At 48.6% G+C, this 21752-nt stretch overlaps 1 protein-coding gene across 2 annotated transcripts; it reads right to left on the bottom strand.

The window, feature by feature from the left end:
- Positions 1-572: 572 nt before the first annotated feature.
- On the bottom strand, positions 573-17054 carry DIPK2B (divergent protein kinase domain 2B). 2 transcript variants are annotated; one of them, XM_042034314.1, is made up of 6 exons: positions 16649-16736; positions 14467-14692; positions 11921-12154; positions 5503-5676; positions 3610-3898; positions 573-2488 (listed from the first exon to the last, which is right to left on the bottom strand). In XM_042034314.1, exons 2-6 carry the CDS (start codon positions 14479-14481, stop codon positions 2148-2150), a joined length of 1053 nt encoding a protein of 350 aa, XP_041890248.1. In that variant the 5' UTR covers positions 14482-14692; positions 16649-16736; the 3' UTR covers positions 573-2147. The 2 variants fall into 2 exon arrangements, with proteins under 2 accessions (XP_041890248.1, XP_041890241.1); XM_042034307.1 differs by lacking the exon at positions 14467-14692 and having other exon boundaries at positions 11921-12185; positions 16649-17054.
- Between the last annotated feature and the right edge of the window lie 4698 nt (positions 17055-21752).

Here is a 21752-nt window from a genome sequence, read left to right as displayed (position 1 = left end):
TGAGTTACCAGGGCTTGTGTGACACCTCTCAGACCTTTTGCCCAATGCTGGACTATTCCTGAGGGATCTGGGCTTGCTCCTGATGTTCTCTAAGGTGCTGTGCACACGCATCCCCTCTGTTTCCTCTGGGTTTCCAGCACGTGTGGGATGAGCTCTGGAGGAAAAGGGGCCCAGAGCTAACACCCAGCTATCAGGTAAACCCACACCCCAAGAGACTGGAGATGCAGACAGATTCAAGAAAAACTGATGGAAGCAGGTTGTTAGACAGCCTTGTGGATCTCAGAGAAGGACATGTTTTTCTTTCTGGAAGAGAGCCATGATGTAGAAATAGACTGAAACCAGGAAAGAGGCCTGCAGCACTAGCTGAGGCTGTATATTTAAACATCTTTGCTGTCTGGCCATCTGGGCCTGCAGCTAAATTTACCTACAAATTATTTTCAATGTTTCTACATCTTGAGAGGTAAAAGGTGCACTTGATACTTTATGCTGGGGAGAAAGGCAAAATAATGGTCCTGAGTCAGATTTCCCCCGTGTCAGATCTGTGTGTGTGGTTTTGGATGCCCAACCTGTTCCATCAGCCTTCACCCACATCTGCCTGGAGCTCCAGGCTGGATACCCTGCATGCACAGAGGCCCTCACAGCCAACACAAAATCTGGATTTGCATTCCTCCTCTGTACAACACAAGTCAGAACAACCATTGGCAATGCAAATGCGTTCACATCTCTTTCTGCCTTTACGTTGTTACCAATTTATTTTTTGAACCATGGCTGGAGTTAGACTCTTTCCATGATGAAAATTCTCATGGATGATCCAGAAAGCCTTGTTTCTCACTCAGCTCAGTCAAATTTGCTCAGTGACTCCTGCATGCCTGACCCCAGGAGAAAGCCCCAAACCCAGGTGAGGTCTGTCCAACCCCTACACATCAGGGAAGGTTTGGTGTGGGCTTCTGACACCTCACAGGGAACTCACATGAGGGGGACTGACAGACTGTGGATCAGAAAAGTTATGTTTTGCCACTTTTGCAACCATCTCCTGCAAAATGAGGCAGCTGGATCTGGCCCTGGGTTGACAACTGCTGTGAAATGAGTTCACCACCCCAAATTTTAAGTGCCTGAGTCATTCCTTTGGGGACTGGCTTACCAATTCCTCCTCTGGAAGGCAAATGGATGAGGATGGCTGTAGCTCTTTCTGGTCAGAATTTACATCTCCCCAGCTCTTGGGAGGTGCCCCAGCACCTTCACTGGAGTATTGAGTGTTTGGCAAGTCTTGTCAGGCTCAGTGTAAATTAATGTCTCATCCTCTGCCTGTGTCGCTTCTCCTCTTAAGGTAATTTTCCCACCTGAATGGTTTCATGCAAATGGTTCCTCCACTTTAGAGAGAATAATGTGAAATTACCTGCTGAACAATCCTATCCCAGAGCTGGGATTTTTTTTCCTCATCTTAAACCAAAACCCTGTATTAGTCTCTGATTGCTGTCCATTGACTTGGGAAAGACTAGAAGCAATTATATTTGGGGATCAGAGAAATTAAGTCTCAAAGGACACGGAACCTTTCAGCTTTTTAATGATGTTGATTGTGTCTTTCTGTTCTGTGTGCCATCAAGAAAATTTAAATATTTTATAGAAGTGATCTGTGATGGGTGATGGTACAGAACTGATCCAGTCATTCAGTTTATCTATGATTCTTAGCACACTAAAAATAGCCACAGGGAAAGTCTTAAATGCTTCCATCCATCCATCCATCCATCCCACATTATATATATATATCATGTCCATCAGAGAGACTTTCTTGGAAATAAAGATCCTCTGTCTAGCTGGTTGTGAGCATCCCGCCTTGCTTTTCAACAAATGGCATGGGAAACCCTTCCAAGGCCAAAACATGTGAATGAGATTTATTAATCCTGTGGCCTCTTGTCAGTCATGACAATGCTAATAATCCATAATCCATACATCATGTCTACATCCCATGTAACAAATGCATCTCTGGGAGATGAATAATAAATCCCATGTGCACTTTGCTCCCTCCTTCTCTGCCGAGAACACCCCGGATTTGGGGCAGCTCTTTCCAGCTACCCTGGTTCCTGGGCGCTTCCCGCACTGGGACGGGGCTGACACTGCCCCAGTCCTTGCCAGGGCCTGCTCCTGTGTCAGTATTTGTCGCTGTATCTGCAGTCAGGGTAGCGGTAGGCGAAGCGGGAGTCGCAGGAGCGCAGGGGTTTCAGGATCTCTGCCAGCTCCGCGATGGCCTCGTTGACACCGCGGTCATCGCCGAGGCCGCGGGCGCAGCGCTGCAGGAAAGTGTCGATCTTCTCCTGCACGGGGGGCTGGAATTTCCCCGTCAGGAGCTTTGGCAAAAGCTCTTGACACACCATGACAAGGCTGTGCTTCTCCCTGATGGAGTCACAGGACACAAATGGATACTGGCAGTCCACAGTCAGGCAGCTGAATATATCTTTATACTCCTGCTGGCCATCGATCAGCTGGCTCCCTGTTGGGGACAATTAAACCAGTTAGAAACATAGTAGTGAACTCCTGGACAGTCACAGATATCTGTACCTCTGTGTTAGCACAGGGTTTGTTACTACCTAAAGGATGTGACCACCTTTCACCACAAATTACGCAGTGCTGTAGCTGTGTATGAGCCAATTTTCTCGCTCCTGAAATATGTATATTTTTCTGAATGACAGAACTCTGCAGAACTGCCTGTCAGAGGAACTGGGGAGGAGTCTGTCAAGTCAAGTTGATGCAGAAGAAAATCAGAACTGGAGTACAAATCTAAAATGTGGAGTTCCTACAAAAAACTACCACAAATAGCCAGACCTGTAATTTTTTCCATGTTAACCAAAATCATTACATTGCAACAACAGCTCATCTAGCTGGAGTCAAGTTAACAGTCATAGCTGTTGGGATAAGAAAAGGAAACTCAGTGGAAAATTTTCTGACATCTGCTTCTGAATATTTGAGACTTGCTCAGCTGAATGTGTGAGCTGAGGAGAGGCCTTTTGAAAATTTGAATATTCAAAATGAAACTGTTAAATTATTGGGAGAATAGTCTGACTAGCTCCACTTCCAGGGGTAGACCAATATAACCTGTGAAAATTGAATAGAACCCTTGATTTTATGTGAAAGTGACAAAAAGGGGAATTTTGTTATTATTGTTATTATAATAATAATAACCATTATTAGTCAATGTGATAAATACACGTAAAAAACATCCAATTTGATCCAATACTTAAACCAAACTATGAAATTTCTGCTTGCAAATATTGAAATTTGCATTGCAAAAGTTTTAAAAGCAAGACTTCAAATGAGAGCATTCAGCACACTGTGCACACTGAAAGCTGCTGCCAGCTACAGAGTGCTCACCAAACCACCGACTGCACAAACAAAACACCCATTGCCTTCCCGACTCAGAGCCAGGATGGCAGGACCTGCTGATGGTAAATCTCTCCGTGAACTTCTCATTACTTAATTTAATAAGTGCTGTTTGGTTCATTAAAAAAAAAAACAAACCAGCAGTAGATCCAAGGGTAGAAGGGGAAATATTTGTTTGCCCTGCCTCCCGAGCCCTCCCGTGACAGATGCGCAGCCACGGAGCCCGCTGAGTACCTTCCTCCTTGTCGATGATGCCCAGCGTGCTGGCATCCCGGATGAACAGATGCCCATTGCTGAACACGCCGAAGGTGCCAGCATCCACGTGGGTGAAGTAGAAGAAGTAGTTGAGGTCGTTGGTGCCCATGGAGCGCAGCACGGCGAGGAGCTGCAGGGCCAGGTCCGCGGCCACCTCGGGGGCCGCGCCGAAGAAGTCGCGCAGGGGCCGGGTGCTGGCGCTGACCACCAGGCGCCCGCAGGAGCCCAGGTACCGTGGGAAGGGCCAGCCCTCCACGTCAGGGAAGATCTGCCAGGGAGAGTGGGAATGGGGGGATTACTCCTGCCCCTCTGCCCATGGACCCACTTCCCTCCCAGAGTGCCCTCTCTGGCTCCAAGCAGCAGGGTTGTGTTTTGGTTTCTAAGTCAGTCCACAACCCTTCCTTGTCCCGTCCAGCCCTAGCAGCTGGGAAAGGTACTTACTACCCCATCCTGGAGGAGTTAGGATGCTTTTTTTTTTTTTTTTTATTTTGGTCCTTTTTTTGTAATGGAGGAAGAATCTGGTATTTTGAGACTTATTCTGTAAGAGAGACTAACTGGAAAGTCTAAGATAATAATAGGTTTCAGATTCATGAAAATTTTAGCCACAGAACAGCTAATTTTAGGTGTCTTTGATGGGTCCCTCATGAGCACTGAACAGATGAAGTCACAGCTTGGAGTTGAGGTGGGACTAAAGCAGTTTTTACTAATTGGTGAGAACTGCCAGGCTCTTCCAGACTCTTTTGTAAGAGACTTTGCTGTCTCAGGGGCAGAAGTGGTGGGTGTTTGCTCCAGTGGGGAGGGACACCTGGGCTGGACTCCCTGCATCCCTGCATCCCTGCAGCTCATGCCAGCAGCACAGTTATCCCAGGTGGAAACCGAACTGTGTGACTGCTGAGCTATGCCAGCACAAAGCCTTCTGTCATTTACATTATAACTTATCTGTCTGCCCAGCACCTCAGACTGTGCCAAGGCATTATGAACTCATCCAGTTTCATGTTTAAGGCTGCTTCTCCCTTCTGCTGTGAAGGCATTTTGGGCAACCATGTGAAATCTAGCCGTTTCTCTTTGGCATATTTTTCTCACCTCTTTAAGCTGCATTCCCATGTCTGCAGAGTGCTAGGGGCCATGGCTTCATGTCCCAGTGACCCATAACTGGGGTGGCTGAATGATCCCCAGGAGCCTCCCAGAGCTCGAGCACCATTCCCCCTCCCTGGGACCACGCAGAGCCCTGTGAGCTGCAGCAGCGGCCTGGGGCCAGAGATGGATGGTGCTGCCACTGCCTCTTTTCTTCATGGAATCATGAAGGGTTGCAAGAAACAGCAATGAGGACTAAAAGTGGGATGGGGAAAGGTGAGGATTCTCCCTCGGAAACATAAGGAAAGAGAGGAGACGCATCCCAAGCAGGCCAGAAGGGATCCAGGGGAAGGGTCTTCCACATCACCGCCTTCAAACCCAGAGTTTTGAAACCCAGAGCTAGTTACCAGTGGCAGGTGAATGGAAAACACAGCACTGGCATGTGGAGCATGGGAAAGCATGCTCTTTCAGAAACAGGCTGTGATTTTATGTAATGCATTAGCAATGCAAACCTAACACTCTGAAGTACTGGGGATGTGTAAAACCCTGGCTTTCACAGTGCTCTAGTGCAATAACCCACCTGGGGTTCCCTATCTCTCCCCAGCTTCACAGACTGATGCAGGGAGCACCTCATGAGTCTGCCTGGATTCAGCCACCCAACCCCATAAAAAACCCACACTTTTTGAAGGCCAGGGAGCTGGCAAAGGCCAGGGCTGGGACTCACACATCTCATGTGAGGGTTTGCTCGCGAGGGGTCGTGGGGTGTTGTTTCAGGCTGGGGCAGGGTGGCACATGTACCTGTAGGAGGATGGGGTGTGAGTTCACTGCCAGGGTGTACAGCAGGCGCAGCTTGTCCCGGTCCGTGAGGTGATCCATGTAGATGCTGCCGGCGTCTGGCACCTCCGCGTAGCGCCGCACGATCCTGTCCAGGAGGCGCTGGGATGGGCAGCGCAGCATTGGGCTGGACAGGCCCTGTGGGAGGGGAAACATGGCAAGGATGCCCAATTCCAGCCTGAGGTGTTGCAATGTGCTTGGATCATGCTGGTGGTACAGACACCTCTGTGCTCTGCCCAGTGTGCCTCTGCCTGCTGCGGCGCAGCTCCCAAGGATATGGGCACACAGGGCATCTCACCCTTCCTAGGAAAAGGCCTGTGCCATCCAAACATGCCATTTCCCAACTCAGGTTTCAAGAGTGGCCCGCATTCCTGGGCACTGCAAACCTCATATTCCCCTGACTGCACAGCTCCACATGTCTCCATACCACGGGACTCTTCCCTCCACCCGGGTTTCCAGCCCTGGCATTCCTGGTGGAGGCCCTCCAGTTGTTAGGACAGTGAGTCACTTCCCTCGTTAAATAATCTTCGGATCACTTTGCTATTTGCTTAACCTGAGAGCAGCTTTCTTGGAAATACTATTTGCTAAGGTCAGTAAACATGCTTTAAAAATGTAAATAAACATTGTGTGCGAGTATAAGCACAGGATATGTTCTCTCTCTGATAAACTCATGCATTAACTATCAAAACCAAATAGCCTGTGCATATTTTTTGTAAATACCAGCAACAAATAGAGAACTGTTGCACTCATGGAATAAATTATTACTGTATTTCACCCTTCAGATTTGGAGGTTTGGCTTGTAAAATTGCATGAGCAATCTATGGCTGGGATAAATGGCATAGACATTTATATCTTCATAGTAAAAAATGGCCTTTTTTTGTTTCTCAGTTAGTCTTCCTTAATAGCCCAGGAGAGTGTATGTATGGAGGTTTGCCCACAGTGGCACAGAAGCACTGCCCTGCCATGCCTCTGCTGCAGAAGGGAATCAGGTTTTTTTAAGCCACTTTATTAAAAATGATCCCAGTAGCCAAATTTACTCCTTTGGGTTTTGTTTATAATTTGAGGGTTGGGAGATGTGCTTCAGAGGAAAGGGCAGTGAAGCTCACGTTGCTCCCTGCCATCCTTCATGCTGAGAGCAAAGATTTTACGCAGGATCTCCCCAGGTCATTTGGTAACTCTAAGGTAGGTCCCTCTCAGCCCCTCCTGTGCGAGCTGTTCATTTGGCATGAAACACTGAATTACCCATCCGTGACAAAGAAATAAAGCAACATGGAAAAGAGGAGTATGACACTTTCCCAGTTGGAGGTGGAAAGGAGGGACTGGATGTCCCATGTCTCCTCTTTTGTATCCCTACTGGCCTCAGTGAGGTCCCAACCACCCCTTCCTTGGCCATCAGCAGCAAAAAACAAGTCCAAAATGCCAATAGCTGGTCAAAACTACCAGAGAAGCTCAACCACAATTGAAGAGTTGTTTCACAAAAACAAAAAAACCTTTCTTCCCAAAATGAATAAAACATTTGTCAAAAATAATTCTACTCAGTTCCTGTTGCAAGCCTTCACACACTCCTCTCCTCTGGTGTAGTCTTATCAGGAAAATATTTGCTCAATTAATTTTCTAAAACCATAGAAGGGGTGCAGGGGAAGGGATGGCTATGGATTTCTGTCTTGCAGCACTTGAAGGAACATTGTGGCTGACTCTGTCACTTTCCCTTTGGAGGAGAAGTGATAAAAAATGAGCAGAACAGAGCCATGTTAAGTAAGAGATAAACGGTGGAGAAAGTCTCTTGCAGCTCAGTGTGTATGCAAATATTTGCAGCCGAAGTTAGAAAGCCTTGCTGCCTCCAGCAGTCTGCAATGCAAAAGCTGAGACCCTGAAGAGTACACAGTAGGAACATAAATCACAGGGGTAGAGAAGGCATGGATGGTGTAACTGGGACTTTTCTGAGGTCAGAGCTCATCCTCTTATCACAGACGTGGGCACGCGCTGCCCGTGGTGCTCATGGCTGCTGGTTTCCTGGGAAGCTGTTTCGGGCACATCAGTGGAGGTGTGGGAGCAGAGGAGCAGGGCTGGATGCTGACACGTTTGCATCAAACATTGGTGCAGCTTCCTGCAGTTTAATGAAGCCCCGATCCACAAAAACTGGGCAATGAGGCCTTTTGATTTTGGCAGAGACAGTCAAAAGCGTAAAGCTCAGCACCTGCTTGATTGTTTCAGTGGAGAGGGGTCTCACCTTCCTGCACACTGATGGAAACATCTCTGCAGCAGAAAAGGAGCTGGAGTTGTAAAACTGTCAGACAAAAACTGTCAGTGGAAGAAAAATGTGAAGAACACATACTCGAAACACTGGAGATACAGATTTATCTGAGAGTATCTTAAGTCCTTTGCAGTGACTTATCACCCCAGAGAATAAAACCTGACAGACAGCCTGATGTATTTTTTGTGATTGATATGGAAAGCTCTTTATTTACTTTGATTAAATACCCACATTTCTATATCTGATAGTGACTTGTTCCTGCAAAGCCTACCTGCACTCAGCTGTGATTTTTTTAACCCCTCCTATGCAGTACATGATGCATTTTAAACTCCATTAGTTCATGCATATGCATATGTAGCACAGACACACCCAGAATTCACTTGGATGTAAAGACAACTTGTGGAAGAAAACTTCTCGCTCTCTTTTTTCTTCAGTCAGCCCAAGGAGGGATGGCCCAGACCAGGACCATGGCTGCCTCCTGCCCCACGAGCCATATCTGGGTCCAGCTTCACCAAACTACCAGGTTTAGGGAGGGCTCCAGGAGGAAACACTTGGATGTAGATGTCAAAGCACCTACAGCTCCTGGCCATGTGAATCCAAGGGTTTCCTTCACTCCCAAAAGAAGGAAAGTAAGGATGCCCTGAGAAGCTCATCCCCACTGCCAGCAGGTTTATGGAAGTCTCTGACGATGAGGTACTGGGTCAAAGAGGAGGCAGGTCTAGGAGGAGGCTCCAGGAGCCCCATAGTGCCCATCCTTCCCTAGGATGGACATTTGGACCAGTGAGTGAGCTGCTGCCCGTGTGCAGTACGCAGAGATGTGGACTGGACTCAGAGGCCACATAACCGGGGTGCCAGTGCATCTGCTGTGGGCAGGACGAGGTGCTGGTCAGCAGTTGCTGGTCAGCAGTTGCTGGTCAGTAGTTTCAAACAGTCCGTCCTAGAGAGAGGGGCTGCAAATGGTGGCTTTTCACCTCAGTACTGCTTTCCTCTGTCTGCCTTCAGCATTTTCCAGGCTGTGCTTTGTAGGCATGGCTGTAAATTCGCCCTGTGGGTGATCTGTGCTGAAACCAACTTGCTTTGTTGCCCTCCAGCAGGAAAGCACCCAGAGAGGTTTGAAGTGATGAGCTCCTGGACAAAGCAGTGGGTGGCTGCGGCTGCCATGCAGGCTGAGCCCCAGCTAAATCCTGCTCATCTCTGAGACAGGCTGGATTTTAAGACTGAAGACTTTGCTGCATCCAATAAAGATTTTCATTGTGGCCGGTGAAATAATCACTGTGGCAGGAGGCTCAGCTGATGGCTGGGTCAGGCAGGGCAGGCAGTGTAAAGTGGAAAAACATTACTTCATGGTCTGTCATTCTGATTCAAGCACGTTATGGTTTGTCGTAATGTTCTGTCTATGAGACAAAATTACCTGGGCCCATTAGCTTTTCCCAGTGCTGCTATATAGGATAAACTGTGGGGAAGGGAGAACAAGCACTGCTGTGTGCCTGCAGCTTCATGAAACCGAGTGGGCATCGTGTCAGGCGTTGAGAGAGGTGTGCTTGCTGTTAACACCTCTGAAAACAGGGAGAAGGGGAAACAGAGCCATAAGGGCAGTGCTTCAGGTGAGTATTTGCAGTGACACATGGTACACCCCAAAACCCCTCTCCAGTGGCTCATGCTGGGTTACCAACATGTGTCTGCCTGGCAAACACTGCAGAGGGGCCACGGTGCTGGGCTGGGTGCAGGCAGAGGTGCTGGTTTCAGTGGGAGGAGGGCAGGTGGGATGGCCAGGGAGGAAGGGGATCATCGTCTCTGTGGGGCTGGATGGACTGGGGAGGTCACTCTGTAACCTGTGGTGGCCCACACAGCGGGGCTGGGAGGGAGTCTCGCACACAGACTAACACACTCATTGTGACTGAAATGTTGTTGCCACTGGCTGCTTTTCAATTTAGACCACTGTGAGACCAGAAGCCATTTCGCAGAGCACATGCCTGATCTTAAAAAGTGATTGCTGCTGAATTTTGGTGGTGGGGAGGTAGGTCCCAGGGTCTCTGGATCACTATGTTTCTCTGTTTATTCAAATATGTATGCTGTTAGAAGAGATTTAAATACAAATTTTTGTTTCTCTGATTGATTTACAGAACCAAGGGACCATGAAAACATGAGCAGAGCAATCCTGAAGCTGATGTGCAAAGGTCTGGGCCTCCCTGCAGCCTCCCATGCCCTTTCCAACTAAAAAGCTGCACAGGTTGATGAAATGTCCCAGGGACTTTGTCACTGGGCACGTCCCCCCAGGCTGGCCCTGAGCTCACTTCAGAGACGCCCTGGAGCAGGCATCAGCTCAGCTTCCCACTGCTGCTGCACAGGGAAATTCCTGGGAGAAACTGGATAGGTGCAAAGCCAGGGTGCCCTAGCCAGGCTCTCTGCGTGGTGCTGTGTGTGCACATGAGCATCCATATATGTGTGTGTGCCTGTGTGTGCAACCCAGCCAGCTCAGCTGGCATTTCAAACTCCGAGAGGACGGGGTAGGGAAAACTGTAGCACATGAAGAGCCTTTTAAGGAGAAGGATTTGGACTCAGCTGATGACTTAACTTTGCAGCAGGTCTGAGATACCACAGAGCCTCATTTCTCCAGTTACTTTTTCACCCAGCTCAGCAAATGGAAGTTTTAAGCTCTCGATTCCTTCCTTCCCTTTCCCTCAGCACTGCTGGGATGGCAGCACAATTTGGCACAAACACCTGGGACACTCCAGCAAGGCTGGAGGACCTGGCAGCCCAGCTCGCCCTCCTGCAGGCCCCTGCAGTGCTGCCTGGGGGGACAGTGGTGGCCAGCAGATGCCTGGGCAGCTGCTGCCTGCCAGCCTAAGGAGTTATTCCTGCCCACAAGCTCAGGTGAGGGGAGCTCTGAGTTTCCCTATCAGGCATGTGCCACCCTGGAGGGTACTGACTTCAGGGTGACCTGCTGTGCTGGACTGTCAGGGATTTGGGTGAGTCCTTTTTGGTGCAGTCCAGGCATAACCCCAGCGGATCCCTCGCTCTCTCTTCAGGCAAGCTGCTCCACAGGGTAAGAGAAGAGGAAGAACCAAAGAAGCATAGCTTTAGCACTCACCAAAGATGAGTGGATGCAGCAAGCAGCTGCCTTTATGGAAAAATAAATGAAATCTCTTTTTCACAGTCACTTCTCTCTTGGAAGGGGGACAAGTACTGGAATAATCCTTTGCCTCTCAGGGTCTTGCTCAGTGTATATCCAACCCCAACCCTGGCTGCTGCCCCTTTCCAGTGGTTATTGCAATGTTTTGCTGTTGTTTAGGTGGAGGGAGGGAGATGCCCTGTGCCGTAGCTGCCCATCTACCTGCTGGTGGGACCCACGCACACCGTGCTCCTGTCCTGGCTTTACCGGTGACACCCCAGGCAGAAAGGGCACTGTGCTTCTTTGTGCCTGAGGTCATTTGCTATGGATGGCAGGAGAATGAATACTGGAGGCTTTGGCTCTGACTGCCCATGCCCCTCGTCCTGCCAGCCACAAGCAAGAGAGACCCACACTGACTTGGTCCCTGGCCCAAAGCAAAATCACTTTCAAAGCATTGCCTGCCCTTTTGGGTAAAACTTTATGATCAAAAAACCCCAAAACCCCAAAATGCTGAGATGTGATGGAAAACTAGTAAATAAAAAAAGGCAGCAATCTCCCCACTGGAGCTGTTACCATGTTTGTGTGCACAGCCTGATGTTATCCCTGTGCCTGAAGCCACCTGGTGCTATGGCTTTCCACAGGACTTCAGCCTCAGCCTGCTCAAGGAGCCAGGAGCTGGTGCTCTCCTTGCTGAGGCCAAACCCATCCCAGCCCTGGACAGGCTCTGCCGTGGCATTACCTGTGGCTGGGAGGGCTTGGCCTTCAACCGTGGCACTTTTCTTCCTATCAGGGCATCATTTTGCCTTTCCCCTTTGGCACGTGGACTTGGCTGGGGGCACATATCTCCACCGACCAGGCAGGAGGAAGAGTTCCAACCACCACCCAAACTCCCCCTCCAACTAGCAAGTTGCAGCCATATCCCCTTCAGACCCTTTTCACCCCCCTAAACCACACGGGACTCGCTCTGCCCCTGCTCCCCCAGCTGTGGCGGGGCACCGGAGCCGCAGGACTCAGACCTGGACCAGGTCGGGGGTGAGGCGCTTGGCCCGCAGCCACTTCTGGAAGCGCTGGGTGCGGCGCAGGGCACGCTCCAGGCTGCAGGTCTTCGTCTTGAGCAGGGAGGTGCAGATGCGCTTGTCCGCCCGGTCATGCTGGTACTTGGAGGTCAGCCGGGTGATGTCCACCAGCCGCCAGCTCTTGGCATCGTCGGTGTAGTTGCCCGAGTAGCTGAGCAGTGAGCTGGGGGGCAGCTTTAAATGAGAAGAAAGCCAGGTGTCAAACCTGCCAAATCAAAACGAGAGCCCCACGGAGAGCGGGTTAAAAGCCACACGGACAGCACCCGCCCCGCTAAGTTTCTCCAGGCTGGCCCCAGGGGCTTCCTGCCATCGGCTGGCAAAGGCTGAGCAAGCCCAGATGGGTGGCCCCAGGCACTGGGGTGAGGTGAGCAGGCTGAAACCATCAGCTAAGGAAATGTGCTTTGGTAAAAAAGTCCATCTTTGCTTCCCACTTAAACCATCCCTTGTCATGAACGGTGCCATAGGGCGAGGGGTGAAACCCTCTTTTGGGTAGAGGGAGGGAGGAAAGGGACAGGGTTTTGGTTCAGGAAGAATTCCTGGTGTTTTTCAATTTCCTTAATCCTGGAGAAAGGGTCCCAAAAAAGGAGTACTTGACACTTTAAAGGACCCTCCTGTATTAAAACCACCTGACAAATGTATTTGGGAATATCAAAATGACCTCTTGTTTTGAGGTGGTGGCTTTACTCAGTGCTGAGGTCTACATGTCTCCCCCAACATCCCTGACTGTGTTTCAGCAGCTGGGATGAGTGACCTCCCCAACAGCAGCAGAATTTGGGGTGTGATGGGGGGGATGGGGTACGTGTGCCCTGGGCGTGCAGCGCCTCTGTAGTCATGGAGATCTTGCACTAATTTGCTCCCCCTACACAGGCACAGGAGGGGAGCATATGGGCTGGGTAATTAGGTAATTTTTTTTGTTTCAGCAGCCCCCTCAGCCCTGCCCACACGCGCATCGCACATGCCGGGGCTGAGGAGCGCGGTGCCTGTTCTGGGATGGTGTCTGTAACCTGCTCTTGGAAAACGGCCCAGCTCTGACCTTTGGTTTGGCCAACGTCCTGCCCTCGCTGCCTCTGAACCCTCCTGCCCTGAGCTCCTTGCCCAAGTGCGTAGGAAAGCACGTCCTCATTTAATCTCGCCGTAAATTAAAGCTGGTAGCTCAGAAGTGAAACGGGAGAGGCAAGAGGTTCCCTGCAGGATTAGCCTAGCTGGAGTTATATGAAAAGACATTAACAACTCCAAAAGCTGAAGCTGGTCTTTCCTTTTAAATTCTGTTTGGGAAATAGGCACAGAGAAATTTGGGGAGGATTAATTTTCTATGGTTTCGGGCAAATAACTGACACAGTGACACGAGCCAATCTGCAATCAGAGGCTGATCAGACAATCCCTCCTGAAGGCAGCACCTCACTCCCCTTCCCCACCACAGACCCTGTGCAGCTGAGCTCTTGGGCAGGCACAGGTGCCCAGGAGGGGGGAAACCCTGGTGATTCCCATGCTTTGGCTTTCAACTGTTTCCATGTGCCTCCTTCCAAAAATTTACCATGGAGGATGACAAGAAGTGGGGGAGCCTTGTGTGAACAGGTTGGTGGATTCCAGCATTTCAGTTATTTGGGCGTTTTGCCTGATACAAAATTGAAGATTCTGTACAATTAAGGCACCTGACATGATAATAAACACTTTCTTTGGGTTTGGGTTTTTTGTTTTGGTGGGTTTTTTGGGTTTTTTTTGGTCTGGTTTTGAGCTAGGATTTAAGAAAAGAGAAAAATTGCTTTGCCTCACTGTGATTGTTGTGCATCAGGACCCCTCCCAGCGCCTAATTTGCAAAGCTGGCACAGCGTGCCAGGCACGTACTGGGAAGAGATGGCTCTGGGCTGGGTTTCTCTTTCTTTCTTTTTCCTTTTTTTTTAAGTTAAGCACAAATATGCCTTGTGACTTGACTCAAGTCTATGTGTTCAGGGGAGCTCACATCACACAGAGAGCAGGAAAGTGCCACCTCCTGCATGCAGGCAGCACATGGATGTGTGAAATCCAGGGCTGTGCTTTAATTTGAGGGTGGATGGAGTGATCTCCTCTGCAGAGCTCTTTGGGGTAGAGCCACACTGGCCTGGGAACCCGGCATGGGCTGCAGCAAGTCTGTATTTGGCATCATTTCTGGGCAGCACAGTTCTGGCCTGGCACAGTTGCTAGATACTTTCAAGATTCATCATCGAGTTGTGCTGTAACAACTCCCTCTCACACGGAGCTTTTTAGCTAAGGGCCTGCAAATGCTCTAAGACCTGCAGTAAGATCTATGTGAATAAGTGAGTCACAGATTACGGATTTTAGATCAACCCAGAACTAAATGCTGAAGAAATCCAAACTTGGTTTTCCTTTTTTCCTGAAGGAAGCTAAGTATTTTGTTTCAGCCAAAATAATTTTGCTTGCATTTGGAATTTTACATTTAAAAAAAAATTTAAGTAAGTTAAGTCTTAAAACAAACAAAAAAGAAATACCGTATAAACCCCCATGGAATTGAAGCATTTCAGCTTTTCCAGTCTTCTTTCCCATTATTTTTGGACAAAGCTCAGCACCAGCATTCGCACAAGTCTGTGAATAGTTTTGGTCGGCTCAGTTCTGTGGTGTTTTGAAAACCTAGTATTTTACAAAAACTTTCACTGCACTCTGCTCTCAGTACAGTTGGTAGACAATCTTGGTATTCTCATTTACAGATGGATGAAGCTGGGCAAAGATAAGGGAAGTATAGAACATTAGAGCACAAGATGAGTCACCAGCCGTTCTGGGAACAAAACCCACATCTTTTCACTGTGAATGCATGTCAGAGCTCCCAGAAATGATGGAGAATTAATGAAGTATGTTCTTATGTGAATTAACACAGAGAAGCCCAAGTGCCATCCACCTTTGTGAACATGTGAAAAGGTACATGAGGGTGGATCAAAGAGCGTAAGCACCACTGAAATTTCCCTAGTTTAACCTCCCACTTGCCAAAAAAAATCCCAGTTTTTCAAGAAACCAAGTGGGAGAACAAGTTTTACCCATGCAAAGGAAAGCCTGAAGCTGAGTGACTGCTCAGGAGAACATTTTTCAGTTCCCCTTCCCGAAGCGCTTGGAGCAGAACTGCACATTATCACTTATTTGTGGGAAGCCGACTGCGGGCTGGTGGGAGAGAAAAAGAAGTGTCTGGCTTGGGGAGCCCCTCTGCCTCCCCTGAGGCAGAAGCACTGTGCTCCCACATGTTTGTGGCTCTGCACTGCTGGACCCCAGTGGGACACCCGCACCCCATTGCCGCTGTCCCCTGGAGGAAAGCCAGAGCGGAGCCCTCCTGCCTTGGGTCACGTAGCGCCTCTCTCCCACAGCCTGGTGCACTGCGCAGATGGAACCCCACAGCCAGAGGCAGTTCTGCTATTTTTGGCAGGGCTGAGGGAACCTGCATGGCCCCAGCCTTGCCACTGGCCAAGTGGGAGTAACCAAAAGGGAGCTGCTTTGTACCTGGCAGCAGGTCCCTAAAAACCCTGCACAGGTGAGCGGCAAAGGGGCCACAGCAGGTTGGGGCAAGGGGCAGGAGCCAGCTGCGGTGCCAGCCTGTTGCAGGGAATAAAATGTAGAGCTTAGCAAAGCCACAAGCTGCCTTTTTCCAGCAGCAGTGGGGGAAGGAAGGATGTCTGGTATTACAAGTCCATCCCAGACAAACCATTATGGTTTTACTATGCTACGTTTTATAGGATAGTTTAAGATAAAAACGGTGATTTGTCTAATACTATACTACTTACATTATAGCATTAAAAATACAATCTTACTATAATAATTTCTTCTCCCCCAGGCTTTTATATCTATAAAAGAAAGTGCATATGGCTCTATAAATCATATCAGACCCAATAAACCCTTCCTCTGCCAAGCACTGCCTTTAACTTTCTCCTCAAATACAACCGGCAACATTTTCCCTGCTGTCGTCAGATATGCTCTGCTTTTGAGCCTAAAAATGATTGGATTGCTCTGATGACCACTCAGACAGTGTGTGTCTCATCAACAACAAGGCACATGCAATTTCTGCCTTCAAGTTCTCACACAAATCTCCCAAAATGTACCAGCAATTTAGCCACGTGCTATTTTCAAGCGCGTGGGTAACCTCATGTGCAGAAGTCCTCATGCCTCAGGCAGGTTTAGATCCCTTTTGATCTTAGTTAAAACCCACGTGAAATTCTGCACATTCACATTGTTGCACCTGGTACAAAATTATATAGCATGTTTGTATGTTTGTAATTAACATACTCTGTTGGGAGCCTACAAAGCTAAACCCCTTTTTGCCTTTAATCAGTTGCTCCTAAGAAAATATTTCCAGTAAATCTAAACAAGCTGAATTCTTCCTTCCCTCTTCCCTTCCCCCATCGCTGCCTAGCATTTTTTGAGAGCCACTCTCTAGGCAGAAATTTGTGCCTTTTACTCCTGCCTTCAAGTTATAGTTCAGGGCTGAAGTCTGATCATGTTTGCATGGCTTTAAAAGAAGAGAGACAAAGCATCAGCTTATAGACATTAATTAAAACACTAAGCGCTGTAATGGCAACTGGATGCTAAGTTGCTCTTTGCATTGTTGTTCATGAAACTACTTGGAAATTCTAACAGGCAACTTTCAAATTACTATAGAGAACGCTTTAAAAATTACTCTGCTGAGTTTCTGACCTTATTTCCTCTTTAAAGAACTTCTTGCATATGGATGTCCCAATGCAGGCGTTGCATTTATCAAGTCCCAGGAAAGTCCGGCCAAAACTGTAGCTGGGTTTGATGTGGGGCACAGACGGAGAAGCTGTTGCTGCTGTGGAAGGGTTAGAGATCAGAGCCAAAACCAGGAGCAGCATCAATGGATCTGCAACTCTGGAGCAAAGGCAGCATATCCAGCGCTCCATCTACAGTACTGGAGAGCTCTGCTTTTAGCAAGTTGTCCCTCTCTAGGATTTCAGTCTTTTTTGATGACTTCAGCCTGCAGTGGTGAGCCCCGCAACACAGCAAGACACTCTGGGTGCAGGAGACACTGCTGCAGTCCCCATCCTGCCAGCTGGTCACTGGCTCTATCAGCTTGAGGTTTGGGTGGGAAAGATATGCCGTAGGGTGGGGAGAAGGAAATACATGGAGGATGCAGATAACTTGGGTTGCCATGGTTATCTTTCCTTTCCTTGTTGCAGCTGCTTTGGCCCCTGCTGACCCTCCCATCAGCCAACTTGGAAAACAACACGAAGAAGTGCTCATCTGCACTTGGTGCAGACAAATGAAGGATATCCTGTTGCTTGAGAAAAGGGCATATGTGGGACACTTAGTAAAAAATTATTTGGGAGGAGTAATAGCATGGCAGAAATGCACATTTTACCAGAAGCCAGACCTCTGGTGTTGCTTTATTCCTGGAGATTTGTGATGGTGCATGGCTTGGCTTCTTGGATGCTCTTGGCTTGGTGTGCCCTTCTCATGAAAGCCCTGAAAAGGCTGTCAGGTGGAATCATCACTGTTCTGTTTTTTTGCAAACAGCATTGTTCAGCAGTGATTGCACCGGAGTGTTTCGTGCCACAGAAAGCAGAATAGCCTGCAGCTTTCCAAAACTCTCAGCTGATAGAGCAGCCTGCCCTCTAATCCCATTGGAAAATGGGGTTTTCAGCAAGACTTCTGTGATTTTGAATGTCTTTTCATCGTGGTCCTGGCACTGGAAAGAAGCTAGAGAAAGGGATGGGTCAAACTCAGGAGAATGTCAGGTTTCAGATAGACTTCGAGATTCCTGTGATCACACCAAAAGCTGTTCTTGTTAGGACAAAGACTTGGAAGTTATGGGAACTGGTGGCTACCCATCCTGGCCTGGATGCTGGGCACAGGACTGTGCCAGGATCTCTGGCAGGCTGCACACCTTGAACGAGCAAGTGGTACTCTGGCTGCAGGCAGCACGTGTTGCTGTGGTGGCACTGGGTTTTGGTCCCCCCCTGTCCCCAGCTCTTGTGTTTTCATTGATGTGGGAGGTTCTCCTGGGCTGTATCTCACCCTGGGAGCAGTGAGGAGCAGACTGAGGCTTTGGAGACTTCTCATTCCCCCAGCTGGGCTACCCCCACCAAGTGGGCAAGCCACTCCCTAGTACATTTTTAATGGAAGAAAAGGTGCATTGTAGCCACCCTTAATTATCCCCTCTGGCATTTAATCACATCCTGATGGGACCAAGGGACATGAGAGCCACAGGGGTGCACGTTGGGCTCGCGATTACACCTCGCTTTCTGGAGGGGCTGCTCGAGGAGGGTGATCCTAAGGCAACTATTTAAAGCACAGATTCTTATTAGTCGTGGCACTTGGGAGATCCAGGATCTCTCCTTGGCTCCACGCCCTCGTGGGAGGTTGCTTTGCCTCCTGGGGCATCCCTATGCACAAAATGGAGATGGTGACATTTAGGGTTTGTCTAGAGGGTACAGCACAGACAGAGGAGGATAACGAGCCCTGCTGAGAGGAAAGGGGGATGTTATGAACCCTGCAGAAGTTGCAAAGCACAGGGGCTGGGCACTGCTAATACACCAGCAAGTGCATTCAACACACGACTCTGCTTTGAGCCATCCTCACATTTGGCCTAATACTCCAGAATAAAGCTCTTTGAAATAGGTTGGTGGAAAGAGGCAGAACCAGAGCTACATGTTAGCTGTGTCCCACTTCCAGCAGTTTATCCCTGCCCTTTTCTATTGCTGGTACATTGTTCCTCTCCCGTCTGCAGGAATCAGCCTTGCCCACGGTTTCCTGCCAGTAGCTCTGCAACTGTGGCCACGCTCACATTGCTCCCTGCCCAGCTCTTCCCTGGATGGTACCAAAATTACACACCAGCAATCTGTCTTTATCTTCATTACCTAATATATAAACCAAGTATCCTTCAGTTTCTTTACTAATTCAATTGCCTTCCTTCTGTCTTCAATCCTCTGTTGTAATTCTAAGAGCAGAGACCCAGGCTCCCATCCCTCCCGTGCCCAGCCTGTGCTGCTCCATGGAAAGGGGGGGGCTTCAGCCTCTGGGGGTGGTAACTGAGCCTTTCTGATGGCAAGCCCCAAGCTCTGGCACAAAAATACAGGGGCAGCAGAGTTTCTGTGCTAATAATGATGCCTCGATGTCTGTGTTGTTCTTGCACTTTCGTGTAGTTCAGGCACATGTAAAGCAATGTTTACCTCTGCCTAGGAACAGCACGTGTGAGTGTGCTTTTGTGCAGCGTATCACACCTGCATCACCTTGAAGTGTTATAAAAGCAACTTTTTATTCAAAGAATGGGAGCTCGTCCATCGCATCCACCTCAAGCTTGCTGGCATTTGCATTTACCCCCAGGGTCTGAGCTCCCTCCTTCCCTCAGACATTTCTGCTCAGGCTGGGCAGGCTGGGCAGCACGGATGATGTGTGTGGGAAACACTCATTCATGCTCACAGCACAGAAAACCCAAAGCTTAAAAATGAGTAGATATACATCTGAACTAGCGCAGAGAGGCAGGTGTGAAACCACAGCTTGCTGAGTATTGTGAGAGGGGCTGTGCTTCTGAAAGCAGCCTCTCTTTTACCGAGGTCCTTCAGCAGGTAATACCAAACCTGTATTTGTTTTCCTTTCCTTCTGGTGACATGGCACGGAGGTATTGTGGTCAGGTGGCAAACAGCCAGGTCTGCAGAAGCCTTGCAGATCTTCTCCTTGTGCCAAGATGTGGGATTTTCAGGGCATGGATTACTGTGGTGTCTGCTGGAATGAAGGGCTGGCCCTAATGACCTGATGGGAACTTCACAAAACTTGTAACAACAGACTCCTATGCAACCCCATTAACCACGTGAGAACATGGCCCTAACAGTAAAGCCTAGTCAGTGTTCTAAAAGTTATAATTTCTAAAAATCTTTAAAGAGGATCTATATGAAAGTACTGCCCTATCAAAGTCAGATGAGTTGCAGAAAAGCTTTTGGGGCAGTTTCTACCAAAAGAGTGTTTATCTAGCCTCTGTTCCCTGATCCCTCCTTTCCCCACATGCCATGAGGGGTGTGGAAACACACCTGGAATCACAGCTCCACTTCCAGCCACAACCATGTCAGCAGTGGAGCTCCTGGGTCCCAAAATCACCCAGTACCTGCAGAGCCCAGTGGCTGTGGGTTTGGGTGGGTATGGCTGTGATCTCTAACTGCTAACCAAGGTGGGAGAGGACCTGCCCTCCCTTGCTGCTGGCTTTGGAGGAGATCAGGAGAGCACAGGCTGATTTTCCCCAAGAATTCATGGTGTGAAATACACCTCTTACTTAACCCACCTCCAGGTTTCCACCCAATCCATTAATACAATCCAGCTGTTCCCCACTGCCTCTTTCCACCCCAGTCTATTGCCCATCTTGCCTGACCAATGCCAGCTGCCCCCAGCTGGGGTGGGTTTCATGTTGGCAGAGCCTTGCAGCCTTCCTCTCCCCATCTCATCCGTGCTGCTGGCCGGCTCACTCCAAGCAAAATGTGATGCTAGTTCCATGCTCTGGATTGAACTGGGATGCTGGAAATGACTTTGCAGAGCAGGAGAACTTTTTAATTAGTTAAAATGAATTAAATAATTTGGGATTATCACCACTAAGTGTTTCAAATCATCGCAGATGCTGAGGATCAGAAGGCGCAGTGCTGCTGCTCCTCAGCTGACACTGCCACCAAGGTCTTTGCTGTTGTTGACCTGCACCTGCTCATGGGGATTTTGCTGCTTGGCCAACCTAAACAGCAGATTTTGGGTGCCACATCATCTCAATCTTCCTCTTCAGCCCAGGTTTGCAAAAGAGCCTTCTCAGCAACTATGGGGTTGCTGAGCAACAGGGTATTGCTGGGCGGGTTGTGGGAGGGCTGCATCTCATTGCCACACACAGAAAGGAAACAACAGACAGGAAAAATCAAAGTTTTGCTGGAAGAGGAGAGGCTCCTGCTCTTCCTGAGCTTCTCAGTAAGCCCTGCCTGGGTCTTGCTGCCTGCAGGGCCCGGATAAGACCTTGGCTGCCACACAGAGCAGCTTTGCGGGACAGGGTGGAAATCAGCTCAGGGTGTGGTGCAACCATGATTATTGTTAATAGTATTTTTCATTAATCACATCCAAGATAATCATTAAACTGTTGCCAAATAATCAGTACAGACTTGGTATCAAACTGCTTATCACTTCAATCCCAGTTCAGGCTGGATGTGTGGATTAATAGCTAGAGCAGCTTGACACATTTTCAATTCTTTCAAAACGAAAAATGTGTCTCTTTGAATGCTACCAAACTCACAGCACTTGGGAGGATGCGATCACTTCCTTTTTCTCTGTTTTCCTCCCAACTGCATGTTTATGAAAGAAACATCTGTTTTGAAGTGATCTGCAACAGAAAATTTTTGTTCCAGTTGGATTTGCAATGGACAGCTTGTGTTACAGAGTCTTTTTCTCCCCACCCTTATTCTTTCTCTTTTTCTGTTGCTGAAAGATGAAAGAGAAAGGAAGAGGAGGAGAAAAAACTCAAGCAAACAAACCCCACTGCCCAGACAGTACAAATACAGACAGAGAAAGGGGCCACTGAGGTGTGGGTGGTGTGAAACACCACAGCTGAGCTGGAAGAGAGCGTTTGCACTTCAATTCTCTTTGAGAAGGTTTGATGTTGTGTGTGTATGGATTTTTCTACATTTTGAATCAATGAAAATACTAAAAGAGGGATACAAATTTGACTCTTTTTTTTGTCTCACCAGGGAATAATTTCTATTGTTTGATAAGCTTGGATGTAATTAATCTGAAGCATCAATAATCTAGTATATTAGTTATATAA

The sequence above is a fragment of the Corvus kubaryi genome, unplaced genomic scaffold (assembly GCF_017639235.1).
Source record: "Corvus kubaryi isolate FWS band 111438036 unplaced genomic scaffold, C.kubaryi_AGA036_p1.0 133, whole genome shotgun sequence".
NCBI classification, from domain to species: domain Eukaryota; kingdom Metazoa; phylum Chordata; class Aves; order Passeriformes; family Corvidae; genus Corvus; species Corvus kubaryi.
This window is presented reverse-complemented; position numbering and strand designations above follow the sequence as displayed.